This window comes from Camelus dromedarius, chromosome X, assembly GCF_036321535.1.
Source record: "Camelus dromedarius isolate mCamDro1 chromosome X, mCamDro1.pat, whole genome shotgun sequence".
Taxonomy (NCBI): Eukaryota; Metazoa; Chordata; class Mammalia; order Artiodactyla; family Camelidae; genus Camelus; species Camelus dromedarius.
The window spans coordinates 3,370,140-3,389,156 of NC_087472.1; the positions used below are offsets into that span (position 1 = coordinate 3,370,140).

Sequence of the window (19,017 nt, forward strand, 5' to 3'; positions counted from 1 at the left end):
GCACAGCAAATGGGCACCGTGCCCTGGAGCCACCAGGCTCAGCTCCGAAGGGACGCATGAGGCATGGGCATTGTCTCCACAGAATGGGTGGCACCAAGCCAACTGTGTCAGGCCTCAGCTCTCCAGAGAGCCCGGGAAGGGCGGTATTGCTTCCAGGTTCCGAAAGCCAGTTATGAGTTCCCGGCGAGTTGTAGTAGAAGGCAATTTTTATTAAGAAGTGAAGCTGTGACAATGTTAGCACAAAGTTAACCTGATCTCAGCTTCCCACAGGTGGGCTGCTGTTCCCCAGAGGGTTCCCCAACATGACTGTGGAGCAGGTGCTGGGTCCCCAAGGCCAAGGCCTCAGAATTCTTGCAGCTGAAGACAGGACAGCTTCTTACTAGATTGCAATCCATGCAGGAAAATATTTCTTGGCAGACGAAGGGTGCTTTAACTTGAGCAGATTCTGCAGCCCAGCTGCCCACAGTGGGATAGGTGTGTGCAAGGCTGAGTGGGGGCTGGGGGCTGGGGACAGCGGTCACCCGCTGTGGCTGGGCTGCTGTCACACTAGCACACTAGGGATCATGGAGATCATGGGCTGACTTTGTGACACAACTTTCAAGAAACAGGTTGTGCTCGTCCAATAATTACAAAAAGAACTTATCGGGAAAGAAAAGTAACTATCTACCCCCACCCCTTACTCCTGGGGGCTCTGTGAGCCCCTCAGCCTCATCAGCGCATCTCCCATTCTTCTCTGAAGGCTTCATGAAAGTCCTCCTGGCGCTGCTACTCATCCAGCTCGTCCAAGTCAGACTGCTCTACAGACATGAAGTAGCTGATTCGCTCTGGCCCAGAGAAAGTCTCTAGACCCAGAAAGCCCTGGTCTTCTCCTTCAGTAGCTGATTTCTGCTGGGAAAAAGGAGGACAAGGTGGAGTCCTTTGCTAGAGTCCCTGGGCCCATTTCCCAGCAGTGGAAGGATGCCTTTAGTTCAAGTCAGCAAGCCTGCAAACTGCTGGTACAAGTGGGAGCTGGGGAAGATGGGCCTTCTCCCTGCTTCTCTCTCCCAACAGCATCTTGGCTTAAAGACCAGCAGCAGAAGCAGGCCTGGGCTCTCCCAAACTTACCTTAACATCTAGGGCTACTGGGCCCTGTGACTGGCCCTCCCAGCCCAGGTTCCCTACCAGCCACGACTAACCTTGGAAGGTCTCTCCCCGCACCTCCCTTTGGACCTAGCCATCGCTCTGCTCAGACTAAGTGACTTCCATGCTGAGCCTGATTGGCAGCTACCTGAGAATGTGGCAGGGAGAGGTAACAACACACTCTGGCTGTGGACAGGGAAGGAGGGACAGACACAGATGGCATTACAGAGAGTGGGCTGTGGGAGTCTTTTCTGCTGGAGAAGGAGAGATCCCTTGGGCTGGATTTTGAAGGTAATACAAGATTTCAACAAGTGGAACTCAAGGGAGTGGAGGGGAAGGCAGAAGAGACAGAAGGAGCAGGACTGGGCTATGGGCAGAAAGCTGAAGGTGTCTGGGCACCCGGGCGAGGGAGGGTACAGAGGGTGGTAGTGCTGAACCAGAGTGGGGTGTGGGGAGCCCCTGGAGTCCTGTGGACGGGGAAGCTCTGACACAGGCCTACCCTTAGCCGCTCCACTGCGTTCTCCCATGCGGGGAAACTTCCAGGGTCCCCCCTTCCTCACTGCCCTGGAATATCTGCTCAGCGTTGTCTCAGTTTTGTGTCTCAGGGCCCATCCAGAGGGTTAAGTGCCTTGAGAGTGGGCAGGCAGCAGGGTCCCCCCCAGAGTCTGGCTTGGTAACTAAACCACAGGGCCCACTGGTCGTCGGATCTCTTCATGTGGACAGTCCCTCTAATGGATCAACTTTCTACAGGGCTGGTGGCCCAGTTGGTCAAGGTGCATATGTGAAATTAATTATACCTTTAAAATATCCAAATATTTAAAATACTCAAACTCCTTCATTCTGCTTTAGTTTACTGAGGTTATTTTTCTTCTTCTTGTTAGTTTTTGTTTTTGTTTTAAAAGAGGTTAAGCTCTGCCTTGGAAACACGGCACCTTCAGACAGTCCCCAAGGTGGAGTCTGCCCTGCCAAATATGGGGCCCTCCACAGATGGGTATTGAGCACATTCAACAGAAGATTTCTTGGTTTATGTTCAGTACAAGGAAACACACCTGCACTAGGCCTTGGGTTTTGTGTCAGAACTAAAGATGCAGAAGTTCCAAAAGGGGACTGGGCTGGGGCACTGAGCTCAGCATGTGGCAGGACTCCCTTTGCCCAGGTAACATATTTTTGAGAAGTTTCCAAGTCAGATTGCATTCAGTATCCATGAGGGCAGCTCCCTCTTTCATGGAAGCCTCTCCCCGTGACGGCTACCTCCATGTGAGTCACCACCCTCACATTTATTTGAGCTTTGAAGTGTGGATTTCCGGCCTGGAGCATATGGGGAATGGGTCCAGGCTCCGGGAAGACCCTCCCTACCTGGGCTGGGGGGCAGAAGAGAAGTAGGTGATATACCTGTGCCCAGGTGACCTGGTCCTGCTGGACGGCCTGCTCACTAGGAGCCCAAGTATTCACTCGGAGGGAATGGTGACGCCGTGAACCATGCAGCTGCGGCCAAAGTTGGACATAATCCTGCGGGGTCTTCAGGGTGACTAACTTTGAGTCACAACTTATGGGAGAATGAGGAAAGCTTGTAGAAGAAAGCATCTCAGAGACTGGGTTGTGTGGCAGTGGCAGTGGAGTCATGCGGGGCCCCTGCTGGGCCTCAGGAAGGAAACTGGAATAGAAGAGACATGTAACAGGGACATGTATCTAGAAACAATGGCCCAGGAGACATTGTCTTGCTCATTGGTAGGGGCTTAGGGCACATCTGGGTTTGATGGCTAAAGCAGGATTGACCTGCTCCTGCTCGCACTTCGGCCTGAATGAGACTCCATTTGCCAAAACAAAGTGGGTGTAAACGGTGAAGAAAATGAGTCAGTTGTAGCAAGTGGTTTTGTTTCTATTACTAGGACAGTCCTGGTTCTGCCACTGTGGTGACTTCTATGGCCTTGTGAAAGTCACTGTACCTCCCCCAACATCAGCGACTCACCCCTTGTCACTAAAGGACTAGCAGCTCAGAGGGGCCAATGCTCCTTCTATAACCTGAAGTCTGGAGGTCCTGTGATAAATGGACATTTCTGAGCATCATCCCAGACTCTGAATCTTCACTTCCACAACCTCCTCAGGTTGATTCGGATGATCAGGCCAGGGAGGAACATGGCACTAACTCACCCCACCTGTCAAGGTCACTGATCCTAAAGAAAGGCCCAGAAGGAAATCCGGTGAACTCTGGGCGACCTGCTTGGAGAACTGGCATTCATTCAAAAATATTTATTGGGTACCAGGTATGTGCTACGCAACCCTTCACTGCTGTGCAGAACCTTCTTTCTCTGGCATTTGGGGCCAAATATTTTATCAGTGAGCAGAAAATGTGTTCGTGTCCTCACACTGCCTCCCAGGACTCGGTCCTTCTGTGTTCTTGGCTCTTTAGGGATCCGACAGCAACTGTTTCACACCCGCTTCCTCCATGGTAGATTGTCAATGCCATGGGAACCCTGTCACCTGATCTACTGTGATCGCCAGATCCCATGAAGTGGAAGAAGGAAGCCAGGAGCCAGGAGTTATCCAGCTGGGGACACTCAAGACTTCCCTATAGACACTCTGTGCCATGATACATGGATGAAACCAAGTGATTTCAAGATCTGTATGCTAATTCCCTAGCTTGGAGACCTCATCTTCTCTTCCATCAATACATGCTTGGCTATGCACCAGGCACATGGTGGCGGGGGGTGGGGGGGTCAGTGACCAGAGAGCAAGATGCTTTGGATGAAGGGACTTTTGGTGCCCTGTGCGCAAGTTTCAGGCAGGGTGTCCAACCACAAGCCCTTACTACCATTCCAGGCATTTCTTACCTATGACTCCCATCTTTCTGGCCTCCAGGGTTTTCATCTTGATTGTAGCCAGAGGGCTGTTGCTCTGCTAATAATTGGATGGGAACAATCATAGGCGGGATCTGCATAAATATAACAGTGTTACCACAGAGGGGCACAGAGAGGCCAGTTTGGCTTGGCATGTGCAGTTGCAGCGTCTGGTTTTCCACAGTGGCATTCTGTTCCTGCAGCTGCTCCTGCAGCCTCTCCTCCTGCGTCTGCTGCTCCTGCTGCTGCAGGTATTGCTCCTGCCCCTGAAGGTGCTGCTGTATCAAAAGGAAACGGAGAGGCATACTTCACTGCCTGCAGGAGCCTCTCAGAAACCGACCCCTCGCGCTCCATTCTCCCAAAACAGAAGACAACAGTAATCTGGCCTCTCTGGGCACAGTGGTCTGGGTGACCATCTACTTGTTTTGCTGGGCATTAGTTGCAGCCACACTCCTGGCTGTGAGAAGCCACAGTCCCACCCAATATATACAGGTACCAGTGCATATGTGTCCAGGTCCAGTTTGCCAGGATTTTTTAAAAAATCTCAGGCAAACGAATTGCAGCCAAATGAGTAGCTGCTGCCCACTCAGGGGAAACAGGGGAGCCCACAATGTCATGAGAACGAAATCCTCTTTCAGCTACACATGAAACAGCTACAGATGAAACAGGATTTCCCTACCTGGATAGAGGCAGCAGAGGGCTCCTCAAGCTCCTCAGGGAATCTGAGAGCAGGCGATGAACCACAGAGAAGTGTGGACTCCCTGAGATCTGAAAAGGATCCCTTCATCTGTTCAGTGCATTGTTTCTTCGGTGGCGGCTCCAAAGACTGGGGCCCAGGACTGTCAATGGGGCGTGACGTGGATGGCTGCACCTGTAAAGATACGGTATGACAAAGGTCTTATTCGAGGGCCACACCTTTCCTTTAAGGCACAAGACACGCTGGCCGTAGAGCAAGATTGCCTATCGGCAAGCCCACAGGAAGCTTTGGCGACATGTGAGCCACATCTGCCACCCCCGAGCTTAGCTGGGCCCATCTCAGATCCTGCAGCCAAGAGAAAAGGAGCAAAGCCTTAAGTGTGTGCTGAAGATCATTCCAGATGTCCCAGGCAGATTGGAGGCAGCAGCTGTCACTACTAGCAGGCTCTGTTGACTGACTCCTTGAAGACTGTTAAGGTTCATTTTTCCTCTCCCTTCTGTCAGTTACATGGAACTGGTCTCTGACCTGAAGCTTGCAATCCTGCATTGCCTGAAGCTGCTCAGTCAACATCTCCAGTGCATCCCTCTGGCTTCTAATGTCAGCCTGCAGCATCTGAGTCTTCTCCTCCAGCTGTTCACTGAACATCTTCATCAGTGTCAGCTCACGTCTGTTGATGTATGATACAATTGACGGTGGTATTTGCAATGACTGTGGGAGGAATCACATATGGTTCATCATACATAGGGCCACTAGGTGCTCCAAATTCTACCACATTGTTTTATTTCCAAATTTTGAAAGACTGAGAATGTGAACGATGGCCCTTCAACCCTGATTTCATTCATTACTAGAAAGGTTGAAGAAATGGTTAGGGAATACAGGAATTCTATATCAGAAATGGATCATGGGGACTATTTAGTTTAAGTTTTCCCTCTAAGCAGAAAGCCTTGGAATTGGCCCAGAAGTCCTAAGTGAAAGAGTCAGAGTGCAGCAGGTCAGATCACAAGGGAGACATGTGGGAAACAGCCATCGGATGCCCCTTCCAGCAATGCAAGAAGAAGACTGCTCAATGCGCACTTCCTGGATTCCAGGCACTCGTCTAAGCACAGTACATAATTCACAGATCTGACTTTCATGAGGCCCTATAAAGTAGGTACTGGCCACAAACACTTACAGTACTTGGAGGAATGCTCTCCTATTGGCCGTGGAAATCTAATTTTAACTTCAGTACCAGCCTCAGACCTGGAAATAAACAACTGTACAGGGTTATGAAATGAGAGAATGTGTTGGGGCACAAACTGATGCTTCAGGTTGGCTGGAATGGAGGGGATGAGGCAATCACATGTGGAAGGGAAGCCAGAAAAAGAGACTTGTACAGACCAAAGAAATTAAGGTGGCCAGGGAACTTGAATTTTATCCATCGCTCACCTTGCAAATGATCAGGAGGAGTGTTCTAAAACACAGATCTGATTGGGGAAGTTACATGCTCAGATTAATGTTGTAGAACATGCTTTCTGGCAGCAGTGAACTGACAGGAGAAGGTAAGTTTGGAGTCAGAGAGAAACTACTTAGGAGGCTGTGGAGGTAATTCAAGGGAGAGAGACAGGGGCCTGAAACAGACCAGAGGCAAGAGACAGAAAGGAAGGGTCAGGGGAGTGTCCAGGATGGCAGGGTAGGAGGACCTTGAGCTAACCTTCTCCCATGTGTACACCCAAATTACAATTATCTACAGATCAACTATTGATGAGAAAGTCCTGAAGACCAGCAGAAAAGATCTTCTACAACTAAAAATATAAAGAAGGAATGATAAAGAGACAGGAAGGACAGGCAGTCGTAGTACAGACAAGATCCATATCCAGGGGGGGGCAACCCACAGATAGGAGGATAATTACAATTGCAGAGGTTCTAGCCAAGGAGGGAGTGGTCCAAACCTCACATAGGGCTCCCCAGCCTGGGGATCCTGCACCAGAAAGACAAGCCCCCAAAACATTTGGCTTTGAAGACTAGTAAGGCTTACTTTCAGCAGAGCCAGGGGCTTGTAGGAAATAGATATTCCACTCTTAAAGGATGCACACAAAATCTCACATGCTCCAAGACCCCGGGCAGAAGCAGTAATTTGAAAGGAGTCTGGATCAGACCCACCCGCTGGTTTTGGAGAGCCTCCCAGAGACACAGAAAGCAACTGGAATTCACCCTGGGGACATACAGGCTGGCAGCAGCCTTTTTGGGGAGCTCATTCTACCACGTGGACACTGGTACTGGCAAGCACCATTTTGGAATCTTCTCTCTAGCTTATTAGCTGGACCTGTCCTGCCCACCATCTGTTTTCACCAGTACTGGGATGCCTCAGGCCAAGCAAACAGCAGAGAAGGGACACCGCCCCTACCCACCAGCAGGCTCGCTGCCTTAGGAACATCTGAACTCCCAGTTACCCCAGGGCCTGACCCTATCCAGCAGAAGGCTCAGGACATGAACCTGACTACCAGTGACTCAGCACTAATCCCAGGACCTCCTGGACCCCCACCCTGCCTACCAGCATGCCAACAACAGCTCTGGGACCCCAAGGGCCCTGCAGTCAGAGACCTTGGGACCCAGATCTACCCACCATATACTGTCACTAGCCCCGAGAACCCCTGGGCCCAAGCCTTACCCACTGGCAGGCAGACACCAACCCCAGGACCACTGTAGCCCCACAGACTGCCCTGTTAGGACCTAGCCCACCAACCAGCAAACTGGCATCAGCTCTGGGACACCTTGATCCCCAGCTCTGCCCACCAGCAGGCCAAGACCAACTCCAGGACCCCCAGGGGCCTGCAGCCAGAGACCCTGGGACCCAGCTCTACTTACCAGCAGGATGACACCAGCTCTGAGACATCTTAGGCCCCTCAGCCAGACCCCTAGGATCTAGCCCCACTCTCCAGTGGGCTGACACCAGCTTTGGGACATACCAGACTCCTCAGCCAGCCATGTCAGGAACTGGCCCCACCTACCAGAAGGCTGATACTAGATCTGGGACCCCCAGCCCTGCAACCAGCTACCCTGAGGCAAAGTTCCACCCACCAGCAGTCAGCAGCCTCTGCACGAGGCAAGGCCTGACAACCAACCAGACCAGGGGCCAGCCATACCTTCCAGACCACTCACAGAAAGTAGGTCACTATAAGATAAGGGACCACACAGCCCACATAGCGGGCAGCCCTAGGGAACATAGCTCTGGTGAGCAGAGGGGAGTGTGCTGCTGGGACGCATAGGTTGTCTCCTACAAAAGGTCACTTCTCCAAGACTGGAAAATGTAACCAGCTTATCAAATACATAGAAATAAAACAGTGAATTAGGCAAAATGAGGTGACAGAGGAATTTGTTCCAAATGAAGGAATAAGATAAAACCTCAGAAGAACTAAATGAAGTGCAGATAAGCAATCCACCCATTAAAGAGTTCAATGTAATGATGAAAAAGATGATTAAAGAACTCAGATATATCTTCCACTTAAGGAACAGGATGGTCCTGTAGCTATTTAGCTCAAGCTGTCCAGTCTCCCTTCTCCAGTGCCTTCCACTAATGACCCTGTGATGTTTTCCAGTCCTTCTCCACCTTGCTGCCAATTTTATGGGTACACGCCAGTCCGTCAATCCATGGCACCCAGAAACAAGCCTATCACACCATCACATGCAGAGCTAGGTTACATATGCTAATTGCTGGTTATTTTGACTATTTTAAGCAAAAGTTGAAGGGCCGGTACAGGGTTATGGGATAAAAAAAAAAGGGTTATTATGGGATTATATGAAACCAGGTGTGTGAAACTTTGTAAAATTGTAAAGCACTATAGAATTTAAAGAATCTTTCATTCAATTAAAAACTATTTTTAAAAAAGGTGATCAAAAATTAGCTTTAGTCTTCCAACACTTAAATCCTCGCTCTATAGTGAAGAAAGAAAAAGAACCCTTAAATATTTATATATGCTCTTCAGGGCTCCTGTGTTACCAAGATGATTAGCAATATACCTCAATTTACACAATGTGTAAATTAATATGATATACTCCTGAAAAATCAAATCTATTTTTGAAAATTAATTTCTATTTTAAATTCATTAAAGGAACCGGATATTTATGAAAAAAAATAAAATTTAAATATAAATTAATTCAAAGGAGAAGAGAAACCTATCAACAGCAAAAGGGGAACCACAATTTCTTAGCATAAATGAGACATAAATAAAGATAAATGTATTTCTACAGAAATTTTCTTTTAAATAGTGCAAAGCATTTTCATATCAGTCCAAAAATTCCTGCAAGGCAAGCAGACCATTTCAAGGTAGAGAAACTGAGGCCCAGGGATGTGCCAAGGCCACACTGCTGGGGCTTAACTGTTTTCTAGCCCTCACTTGTCATCAGAAGAGGATGCCTTTGGTACTAGGAATGAAGAGACTTGTCTAAGGCTTGGTAATTAATGCAAACAATTCCACATAACAGACCATAATCTCATTATCTTGGCTGCAAATCCTGATTATAATAATCCTGTCTAAAAGAAAATATGATCATCCAAATCTGTTATTATGCACACAAATTTGGACGTAGAAGAGCAACAGAGTAGTTAATCTGTTAAATTGTTTTGAACCATACAGTGGTTCAAATTGGCCTTGAACCATACATTGGTGCTGACAGTTGAAGATTGGATATATGTAACATTCTGAAAGGGGTGCTTCTAACCTAATAACAATTCCATTGGGGAAACCTAGCTCGTGGTAGGGAAGTGTTGGTATAGGTAGGCAAGAAAGCCATCCTCCCATGAGACTCTTAAAAGCATGGCTCTTAAAAATACAGCCTTTTCTTAGTAGTTAAGCTTCTATCTGGCTCAAACTTTCTCTCAAGCACAAAGTGTCTTCGCATGTTTTACATTAAGAGGAGAACAGGAATTTGGTCCTACTTAACGAACCTCCAATCTCCCTGTTGACTAGGGCCCACCGGATTCTCTGCTGCTCAGAAAATTCAGTACAACAAAAATGCTGATACAGTTTCAAAAAACAAAGAACATACTATCTGCAGAGTGAAATTGAGTACAAGAGTGAAAATTCAGGACTTTGCAGGGTTAATAGTACAGACAAACATGTGGAGCAAGGCTCCCAAAGGTACCTCATCACTGATGTCAGTAATCACACTGGAACATGAGATGATCTCCTGCTCCACACTGTCATCCTGATCCTCCTGGTCCACCTGGTCCATCTGGTCCTCTTGGTCCTCCTGGTCCTCCTGGTCCTCCTGGTCCACCTCATCCTCTTGCTCCATCTCGACCACCTCCTCCACCTCCTCCACCTCCTCCACCTCATCCATATAATCCACATATTCCACCTCACGTTCAAATTCAAAGTTCTGCAAAGATGATGTAGCTGAGGAAGAAAGGACAGTGGAATTCATGATCAGAAAAAGTAAAAGTACTAACACTATCAAACAGATTATACAGATTTCTGTTTATTTCCTGTTATGAATTATAAAAGCAGGAAAGTCCAGTTTTATTCCATGTTAAGGAACAGATGTGCCAGACACCAGGAGGAATTCAGAACATTACTTAAAAATCTGTTCATATTTGAAAATGAAGTAAAAGGAGGGAATGTCTAAGTTTACCTCCACCCACCCAAGTATAAGTGGGCCCCCACCCCATTCATGTTAAGTGTCTTTTCATTATAAAATTTTTTTGGCTCTGCTTCTGGAAATTTGATACCTTCCAATTGATAAAACCAAATCAAACTTAGTCATAAATCACTTCTGAAAAACTAGGTTCCGTGTGGGAGGTGGGTATATCTCAGTGGTAAAGCACATGCTTAGCGTGCACAAGGTCCTGAGTTCAATCCCCAGTACCTCCATTTAAAAAAAAGAAAAGAAAAAGTGGGAAAAAATGGCAAAAAAAAAAAAAAACCCTAGCTTCCCCAGAATGTGGGATCTTAGGAGTGCTTGAAGTGCTCTTAGAGTTGCTGCGGCATGACTTGCCTTCAGCAGCCCCAACAAGCAAAGTGGAGAACATTATTTGAACTATGCAAAATTGTAAAGCCACTTTGGGAAGTAGTTTGGCAGTTCTCATCACACACACTTCCCGTATGACCCAGTAGTCCCACTCTCGGGAATTTACCCAAGTGAATTAAAAACATATTCACACACAAAAAACTCCATGGTGATTATTTCTAATCACCAAAAACTTGGAAACAACCCAGATGTCCTTCTTCAGATGGATGAATTACAAGAAAAGAAAACCCACTGTGGTGCATTCATAAGATGCAGTACTATTCAGCAAGAAAAAAGGAATGAACCATTGATTCACACAACATGTATGAATCTTAAATGCATTTTGTTAACAAAGCCAGACCAAAAAGTCTAGATATTGTGATTCCATTTATGTGACATTCTGATGAAAGGAAACCAGAGATGGAACATAGATCAGTGGTTGCCAGAGGATGGGGCACAGCGTTTGAGTTCAAAGAGGCAGACAAAGGAATTTGAAGAGGTGATAGACATGTTTGTAGTGGTGGATATTTGGCTCTTTGTCAAGAAACTGTACACTTCAAAGAGTGAATTTTCTTGTGTGTAAACTAAATTGCTCTTTTACATTTTAGAAATCCCACTCATGAGTTCATGGACTTGGCTCCCTCTCCACCAAAAACAATTGTTTTCAAGTGATTTTTTTATTCTCTTTTTTGGGGTGAGGTAATTAGATTATTTATCCATTTATTTTTTTATGGAAGGACTGGGGATTGAACCCAGGACCTCATTCGTGCTAGGCATGTACTCTACCACTGAGCAATACTCTCCCCCTGAAAGGCTATTTTAAACAAAGCTTTGAGATCGACAGCAATAATGGGCAAATGTTAACTGGAATATTTCAAAAATAAAGGTATTATTTCTATGTATGGAGATTCCACACTACAAATTATCTATGATGAGAGCAGCAGATTAGAGGACATAATTTGTATTTTGTATATACCACTGCTTTAAGTTTTGTACTTTTTATACAATTATATTTATGAAATGTCTTTAATATTGAAACTTCTGTAAGTAAATAACACTGTCTGGGGGCCACTATCTCTTTTGCTCTTTACTTACAATTCTTCTTATAGTACAGATTTTAAAAACAAGAGGTTTCTTTGGACTGCAACACTATGCCATAGCAGCAAAGGCTGCATAAGTATGAAAAGAGAAGATGCTACTCCTCCAAGGACTGAGCTCTAATACCAATCTTTAGCTTAAAACTAAATGAGAGAGAATAATACCATGCCCAAGGACTTGAACCATTGATGAGATATTCACTTTCATTGCTCTTAAATCATCATCTCAAACAAGTTACAAAAGATGAAGCAAGTTAGAATTCACTCTCGTGATTTCACACCATTATACACAGACACTATCTTCATTTGAAAAACTGTAACTACTCTGTAGGCCACTATTTTTCTTCTGATAGTCCCCATCCAAATGTCTGAATGTACCCACCTGGCAGTTCAGATATACTTTCCAGGGAAGAGATGCGGGAGTCATTAGATGTATCAGACTCTATTTTAATTTCATAATCAGATTCTTGTGATCCATACTGCTCGACTGCTACAATATCAACTTGATCCTAAGAATTTCCAAAAGGGAAGGATGACATATCAATATGAAGATGAACACACACACACACACACACACACACACACACACACACACACACAAAACAGGAAATACAAGCAGAACACAAACTTTGAAGCATTTCACATCATTTCTAACATCACTTCAATACATTCAATACGTAACATAAAATCATCATGAAACATGTACTTGAAAAGTATCGCTGTAAGATAACAAGCAAAAATGGTTATGGGTGCCATGTACTACACAATATCAAGACTGAGAAGAGAAACACAGTACAGATATGCTAAAAGCATAAGCATAAGAAAATTACTGCCAGTCAAAGGCTGTTTCAGAGGTATTGGTGAGATGCTGGTTCAGACAGGTGGGAAGGCTGTAGGAGAACTACACCCCCATTGATGGGGCCATTTTTCTAGACGTCCTACATGTGCAGCCTAGGCTTAAATAAAGGAAAAGACTACTGGGGGGCTGTTTAACCACTACTCCATATTTTTTTACGCAAATTCAATTGAAACTATTATTAGCAAATGTTCTTTTACTATATAGGAGCAGAGAGATGGAAACGGCCCTGGAGAGCTTCTAGTGCAACCTCCCCACTTGAAAGTGTCAAAGAGGAGACGCTCAGACAGCAGGTTAGGAGCAGAGCAAGAGATATAATCCAGCAACTTCAAACCTAGCACCCCTTTCCCTCCCCCGGTACCTCAATTTAAGCCATTTGCTGCTTTAAACCATATACATTATATTTCTATTTAGTGATCCACTTCATTTCCGTAACAACTGGATCCTTTTTTAATAGTCTAGGGATCACTGCTCATATGAAATTTAAATATCTGGTTTAATAAATGAAAACTTTTAGGTCTCCACCAAAACATTAAGTTTGTGTGTTTGTTTGTTTGATTTGGACTGGATTAAGACATAGACCCATGCTGATTTTTCCTCAAAGAACCTGTTTGTTGGAGCACACTTGTCCAGATCAAATCCCGGCATTTGAATTTCAGGAAACTGTGCAACTTCACTGTTCAAGTCACTGTATTTTTTACTCTTTAAAATAATATGTTGCTGGGGAGGTGGCAATCTTTTCCTTATTTAGAAAAGATATTCTGCTGGATGGTGTTCATCAAGATGGGGTATGATCTTTCTCTGTCTTCTTGCTTCTGCTTTTTATCATAGCCATCTATCAATTTAATCACTAGCTCCTCCTTGTTTCCTGGCTGATTTTCAATAGAAATGTATACACTTGGGTATTAAGATGTCCACTTTTGTGCCTTTGTAACTTTTAGCCTATCAATATATATGTAGTGAGCTTAAATGATCTTGAATGATGGAATCATGGGCAGTAATGATACTTGGCCTGGGAAAAAAACAGAGCAAAGAGACTATTTTGGAAACAAAAAGCTACAGTTTAAAATGCAATTAGGATGAAGACCTGAAGACAGTCTTTCAAGAGAGGCAGCTAGAAGCTAAAAAGAAAGATAAAATGAGCATGCATACATGGGGACAGGAAGGCAATCAATAAGCTTTTACAAGTTCAAGAGGAGTTCTGAATTCACTTTTGCTCCATAATTGTTTCCACGGATAGTTTGCTAAAGGATTTGAAAAGAGAAGCATGGCCTTTGAGGCTAGACACAAAGTCGGCTTTAAATGCGACCTCCAAAGCCTGATGATTCTGTGACCTAGAAATGAGTGTACCTTGTTGGGGCAGCACTCAAGAAGTATGCCCCTCAGTCTTCACATTTTCCCCATGATTAGCTTAATGTCAAAAGCGCTCTGCCTAATTGTTAAGAGATCCTTGCATTTTACTTTTTTGGGGAAAGAAGTGCTACAGTGCATTCTAGTCAAGACGACAGATTGAATAGATGCAGGGGAAATGCTAGGTAAAATAGAATAGAATTTTAAAAATATACTGTTTAAAAATTCTCTCTGGGTCCCACCTCTCCTCCACCTACCACCCTGTTTATGTGATTCCCTTGACAGCAAAACTTTTCAAAGGGAAGTACTCAGTATCTCCAATTCCACTATCCTCTCTTAAACCTCAATCAGATGTTATCTCTTTTGTCCCCATCTACACTCAGTCAAAACTTTTCTCAAGGTCACAGTGGTTTCCAGGTCCTAAATCTAATGGTCACTTCTGAATTGCCAACCCATCTAAACTATCAGCAGTGTTTGACACTGTTCACAACTCCCTCATCCTGGAAGTACTTTCTTCACTTGGCTTACCTCTTACCTCACTGGTCTCTTCTCAAGTCTCCATTGCTGATTTATTCTCTTCTTTCTAATCTCTTAACTTTGGGGGTGCTCCAGGCTTAGTCCTTGGTCCTTATCTCCATCTATACTTACTCCCTTGGTCACCTCATCCAAGTTTATAGCTTTAAGACCATCCATGTTGATGACTCCCATATTCTTATCTCCAGTCCAGCTTTATATTTCCCCTCAACTCTCTAATAGGCATCTCAAACATTTTCAAAACTGAGACCCTGTTATTACGCCTCCCAACAAACAACCCTAAGCCTGCAAATTCTTCCCACAGTTTTCTCCATCTCAGTGAATGCAACACTCTCCTTCCAGTTGCTCAGGTCAAGCACCTGACTCCTAGTCATCCCTAATTTCTCTCTTTTTCTCATACATCTCATCCAATTTCAGCAAATCCCAGGGCTCTACATTCAAATGTACATCTAGCATCTGACCACTCCTTATAACTTCCACTGTTACTACCCTGGTCCCTGCCATCATCATCACCTCTCACTTGGATGGCTGAGATAACCTCTTAACTGGGCCCCCAGCTTCCACTCTTGCCCCTGCTCCCAACAGCCTATTCTCAACACAGTGACTCTTTTAATAAACCAAACATATTGCATCATTCTTCTTTGCACAATTCTCCAATGGTTCCTCATTTCATTTAGAGTAAAACCCTAAATCCCTGCAATAGCTTCCAAGACCCTATTTGACATGACTGCCATCACATCTCTGACTTTATCCATACCTACTCGCCTTTGCACACTCTGCTCCAGCTATTTCTCTAAATACCAGGCACACAACTACCTCAAGGTCTTGCATTGGTTTATCCTCTTCTTGAGTCTTCCCCCAGATATCATCATAGTTAGCTTTCTCACTCCTTCAACCTTTGCTCATACTTAATACTGCGCTCACCCATCTGTTGCATTCCCAATCCTTCTCATTCTGCTTTACTTTTTTCAGCAGCTCTTCTCACCATCTAATATATGATTTATTGATTTAATATATTTCTCTTGTTTATCATCTATCTCCCCTTGTTGGAATGTAAGCTCCTCTAGAACAGAAATTTTTCAATTTTGTTAACAAGTGTATCTATTCTGCTCACCTAAAACAGTGTATGTTTAAAAATGGGTATTGAATATTTTTTGAATGAATCTAAAATGGCCTTTAAAATAACATGTTTTAAGTGTTCAAAAAATAAAGAAAAGGAAGTCATAAAACAAAAAATAAGGCAATGTGAGAAAATAGGGAGCTTTGCTTTGAAAGTAGATGCCTCACTGTATAGTAAGAAACATAGATATTGAGACCAGACAGGCCTAGGTTTGAATCTTGGCTCTGCCACTTATCATGTGACTTGGCAAGTTATTCAACAGCAAGAATCCAAGATTCACTATCTGTAAAACTGGAATAATAATGTCCCATAGAGTTGTTGTGGAAGTCAAGCACCTAGCACACTGCTTGACACATAAGAAGTCTTCAATATACCTTAATCATAAGTACCATGTCACCCTTCCCACTCCTAGATTGTGTTAGGGCTGACCTCAGACCACGTTTTGGACACTTCAATAAGTATCTGTTGAATGAACACATGATGAAGCATCTAACATATAACAGTTGTAAAATCAATGGAAGATGCTTTCATGATTGCTCCCTCAGTCAGGTTTGTCCTGTCCTCTTCATTAACACATAATCAGCTTCTGAGTCTTATATATACCATGGCTCTTCTGCCCCACCCAGCCCCAGGTACATGCTCAAAGCCAGCTGCTTCTGAAAAATTGCCTGCCACCTCCAAGCACAATGGATTTGAGTGAAAAAGCAACTTGATAATGTACAAAGTCCAATTTTGCCAAAATGCCTGTGTATTGTGACACAATTCAGGAGCAACAGATCTCTAGGGATGGATGACAGAATGTCAGTAGCTGGCATCATGAGTCACCTGAACTCATCGGGAAAGGAAAATATTTGGGATAGAGTCAATTAGGAAGAATCTGCTTTGGATTGGCATTGATGTTACTACTTAAGCCACTGTTGTCCAAATGGTGAGGTGGTGGTTTTGTGGAAAAACTTTGTTCTCAACACATTGCCTTGTTCTCAATTCCTTGGCAGTTAACAGCTGTTATCAACAGAACATGCTTCTTTCAATACAGCATTGTCTATAGTAACTACAGACAAATCAAAATATGATGGTCCCTGGCAGAGGCCAGTGTATGCTTTGTGTAGTTTTCTTCATGTTTCTTTTGCTTAGGTTTCGTTGAGATCCTTGGATCTCTGGGTTTATAGCTTTTATAAAATGCAGACAATTTTCTGGCCATCGTTATTTGAAATATTTTTCTGTACACTCTATACTTTGGAGACTCCATTTATACATATATTTTGCCACTTGAAGAGTTTCTAACAGCTAATTGATGCTCTTTTCTTTTTTTCTTGTTCTTTTTAAACTTTTTCTACTTGTGTTTAATTTCGGAGAATTTTTATTGCTTTGTCTTTAAATCCCCTAACCTACTAAATCAATGTTTAATCTGCCACCAATCCCACCCAGTGTTGTTTTACTCAAATTTCATCTTAAGATTTTTTTTTACCCATCTTCCATGTCTCACTTAAAATTTTGAATATATGTAACACATATGTAAATATCCCTGTCCACTAATTCTGAAATCTGTGTTTGACCTGGGTGAGTTTCCATTGATTGGTTTTTCTCTTCAATAAGAGCCATATGTTACTGCTTTTTTGAATGCCTGGTAATCTTTGACCAAATGCCAAATATTAATTTCACCTTGTAGGGTATTGGATAATTCTGCATTCCTATAGTCTTCATCTTTGTTCTGGAACATAGTTAAATTATTTGGAAACAGTTTGATACTTTTGGTCTTGTCTTAATGATTTGATAGTCAGAAACAGAGCAATAGTTAGCCTAGGGCTAATTTTCCCCATAACTAAGGCAAGACCTTTGTGTGTACTCTTATTCCTCATGTCTTGCATATTATGAGGACTTTCAGTGTGGCTGGTAGACACAGGAAGAATTACTTGCCCTGTATGAATGCTGGCACTATTCCCTGTAATCCTCTTGGGTGGTTCTTCCCCTCATAGATCCCTGGCATCCTCTATCTGTGTAGCCCTCTCCCCTCTGGTACTCTGCTAGCAACCTTAGACTACCTATACTTTCACCTCAATTTACCCAACTCAGGAATTCCACTGGGATCCCTGTGTGTTCTTCCTTTTGGCTACATGGCCTGGAAACTAGCTAGGCAGTGAGCTATGGCAATAGTAGGGCTCACTTCATTCATTTCCCATCTCTTAAGAGTCCCTGTCCTCTGCTGCCTGATGTCTATTATCTTGAAGACTATTTTTATATATTTTGTCTGTATTATTTTTGGATGTTTTGGGTAGGAAAGTCAATCTGGTCCCTGTCACTCCATCTTGATTGGAAACAGAACTCCCCCAAATCCATAGTATATTGTTCAGTTACTGAAATGATTAAATTTGGGACTGTAGAAAGATGGAGTTTAGGGATAAGTGAAAGCCAAAGGGTATGGAGTAGCAGGTAAGCTGTCATTATGACTAAAAAATATATGTGATGGTGGACTGAGACTGAATGGAAATAAGCAAAATTAAATAGCAGTTGTGCTATTGTGATAAGATTACAAATTTCTTTAAAAAATTAACCACTTACCTTTAACTATTAGTATTACTTAGGTTTTATACATTTTATAAAGTGAGAATTTTTTTAATTCAACTTTCCTCAAAACACTAAGTTGAAGGACTGGATTCTTCACACATGGCACACTACAGATCCTGGGTAAATGTTGACTGCCTGATAAAGTAAGGCAGTCAGCTATGTAGATGTTAGCCTGATGGCCAGAGCTATATGGATGTCTTGGCCTCTTTTCCCAGCATAACTGAAATTAGCTTGTGCATAAACAGAACATTGCTCTGTTTAAATTAACCTTTTTCTACCTAATTTCCTCACTGTTTCACACTTGAACAGAATGCTAGGTTAAGCAGAGGTACGTTTTCAGAAAGGAGGAAGTTTTATCTACTACTTCTATGGAACCCGGGAATATGCAAATCTTTTCAAGCAAAATCATGTGGAAGCCTGAAAACCAAAGTGAGAGTCCACAATTCCAACCTGTTGATACTGCTCTTGAAATCCCTTTACCAGACATTTGAAGAGTGTTATAAAAATAACAGAGTGCTTTAACATCCAATACTCATTTGTGCATCTTACATATGTGAGCACCTACATGTGCGGCCAGCCCTGTTCAAGATATTTGGGGATGTGCTGATGAACAAGACAGCTCCCGCTCTCATGGAAGCTCATTCTGCTGCAGGAATATAGATAATATATTAATAAATGAGGTTCCACTGAGCATTATTATATCCTTATGAGGTAGCCTGGCAGAGATTATTACCACTCCTGTTTTACAGATGAGGAAACTGAGGATCTCCATGGTAAAATAACATTCCCCAGGTCACATAATTGGTAAACAGCAGAATCAGGAATCGAACCCTTATCTCCTGATGTCTAGGTCATCT

General features: G+C 43.8%; 1 protein-coding gene across 1 annotated transcript in view; it reads right to left on the reverse strand.

The window, feature by feature from the left end:
- Positions 1-765: 765 nt before the first annotated feature.
- The window catches only part of PASD1 (PAS domain containing repressor 1), a 94,702-nt gene continuing 76,450 nt past the window's right edge, over positions 766-19,017 (reverse strand). The window contains exons 10-17 of the mRNA XM_064482895.1: positions 12,072-12,244; positions 10,892-10,916; positions 9,775-10,011; positions 5,179-5,361; positions 4,636-4,827; positions 3,951-4,234; positions 2,512-2,773; positions 766-888 (exon numbers count right to left, since the gene is read on the reverse strand). Of these exons, the coding sequence (XP_064338965.1) occupies positions 766-888; positions 2,512-2,773; positions 3,951-4,234; positions 4,636-4,827; positions 5,179-5,361; positions 9,775-10,011; positions 10,892-10,916; positions 12,072-12,244 (1,479 nt within the window). The remainder of the gene's footprint in view (positions 889-2,511; positions 2,774-3,950; positions 4,235-4,635; positions 4,828-5,178; positions 5,362-9,774; positions 10,012-10,891; positions 10,917-12,071; positions 12,245-19,017) is intronic.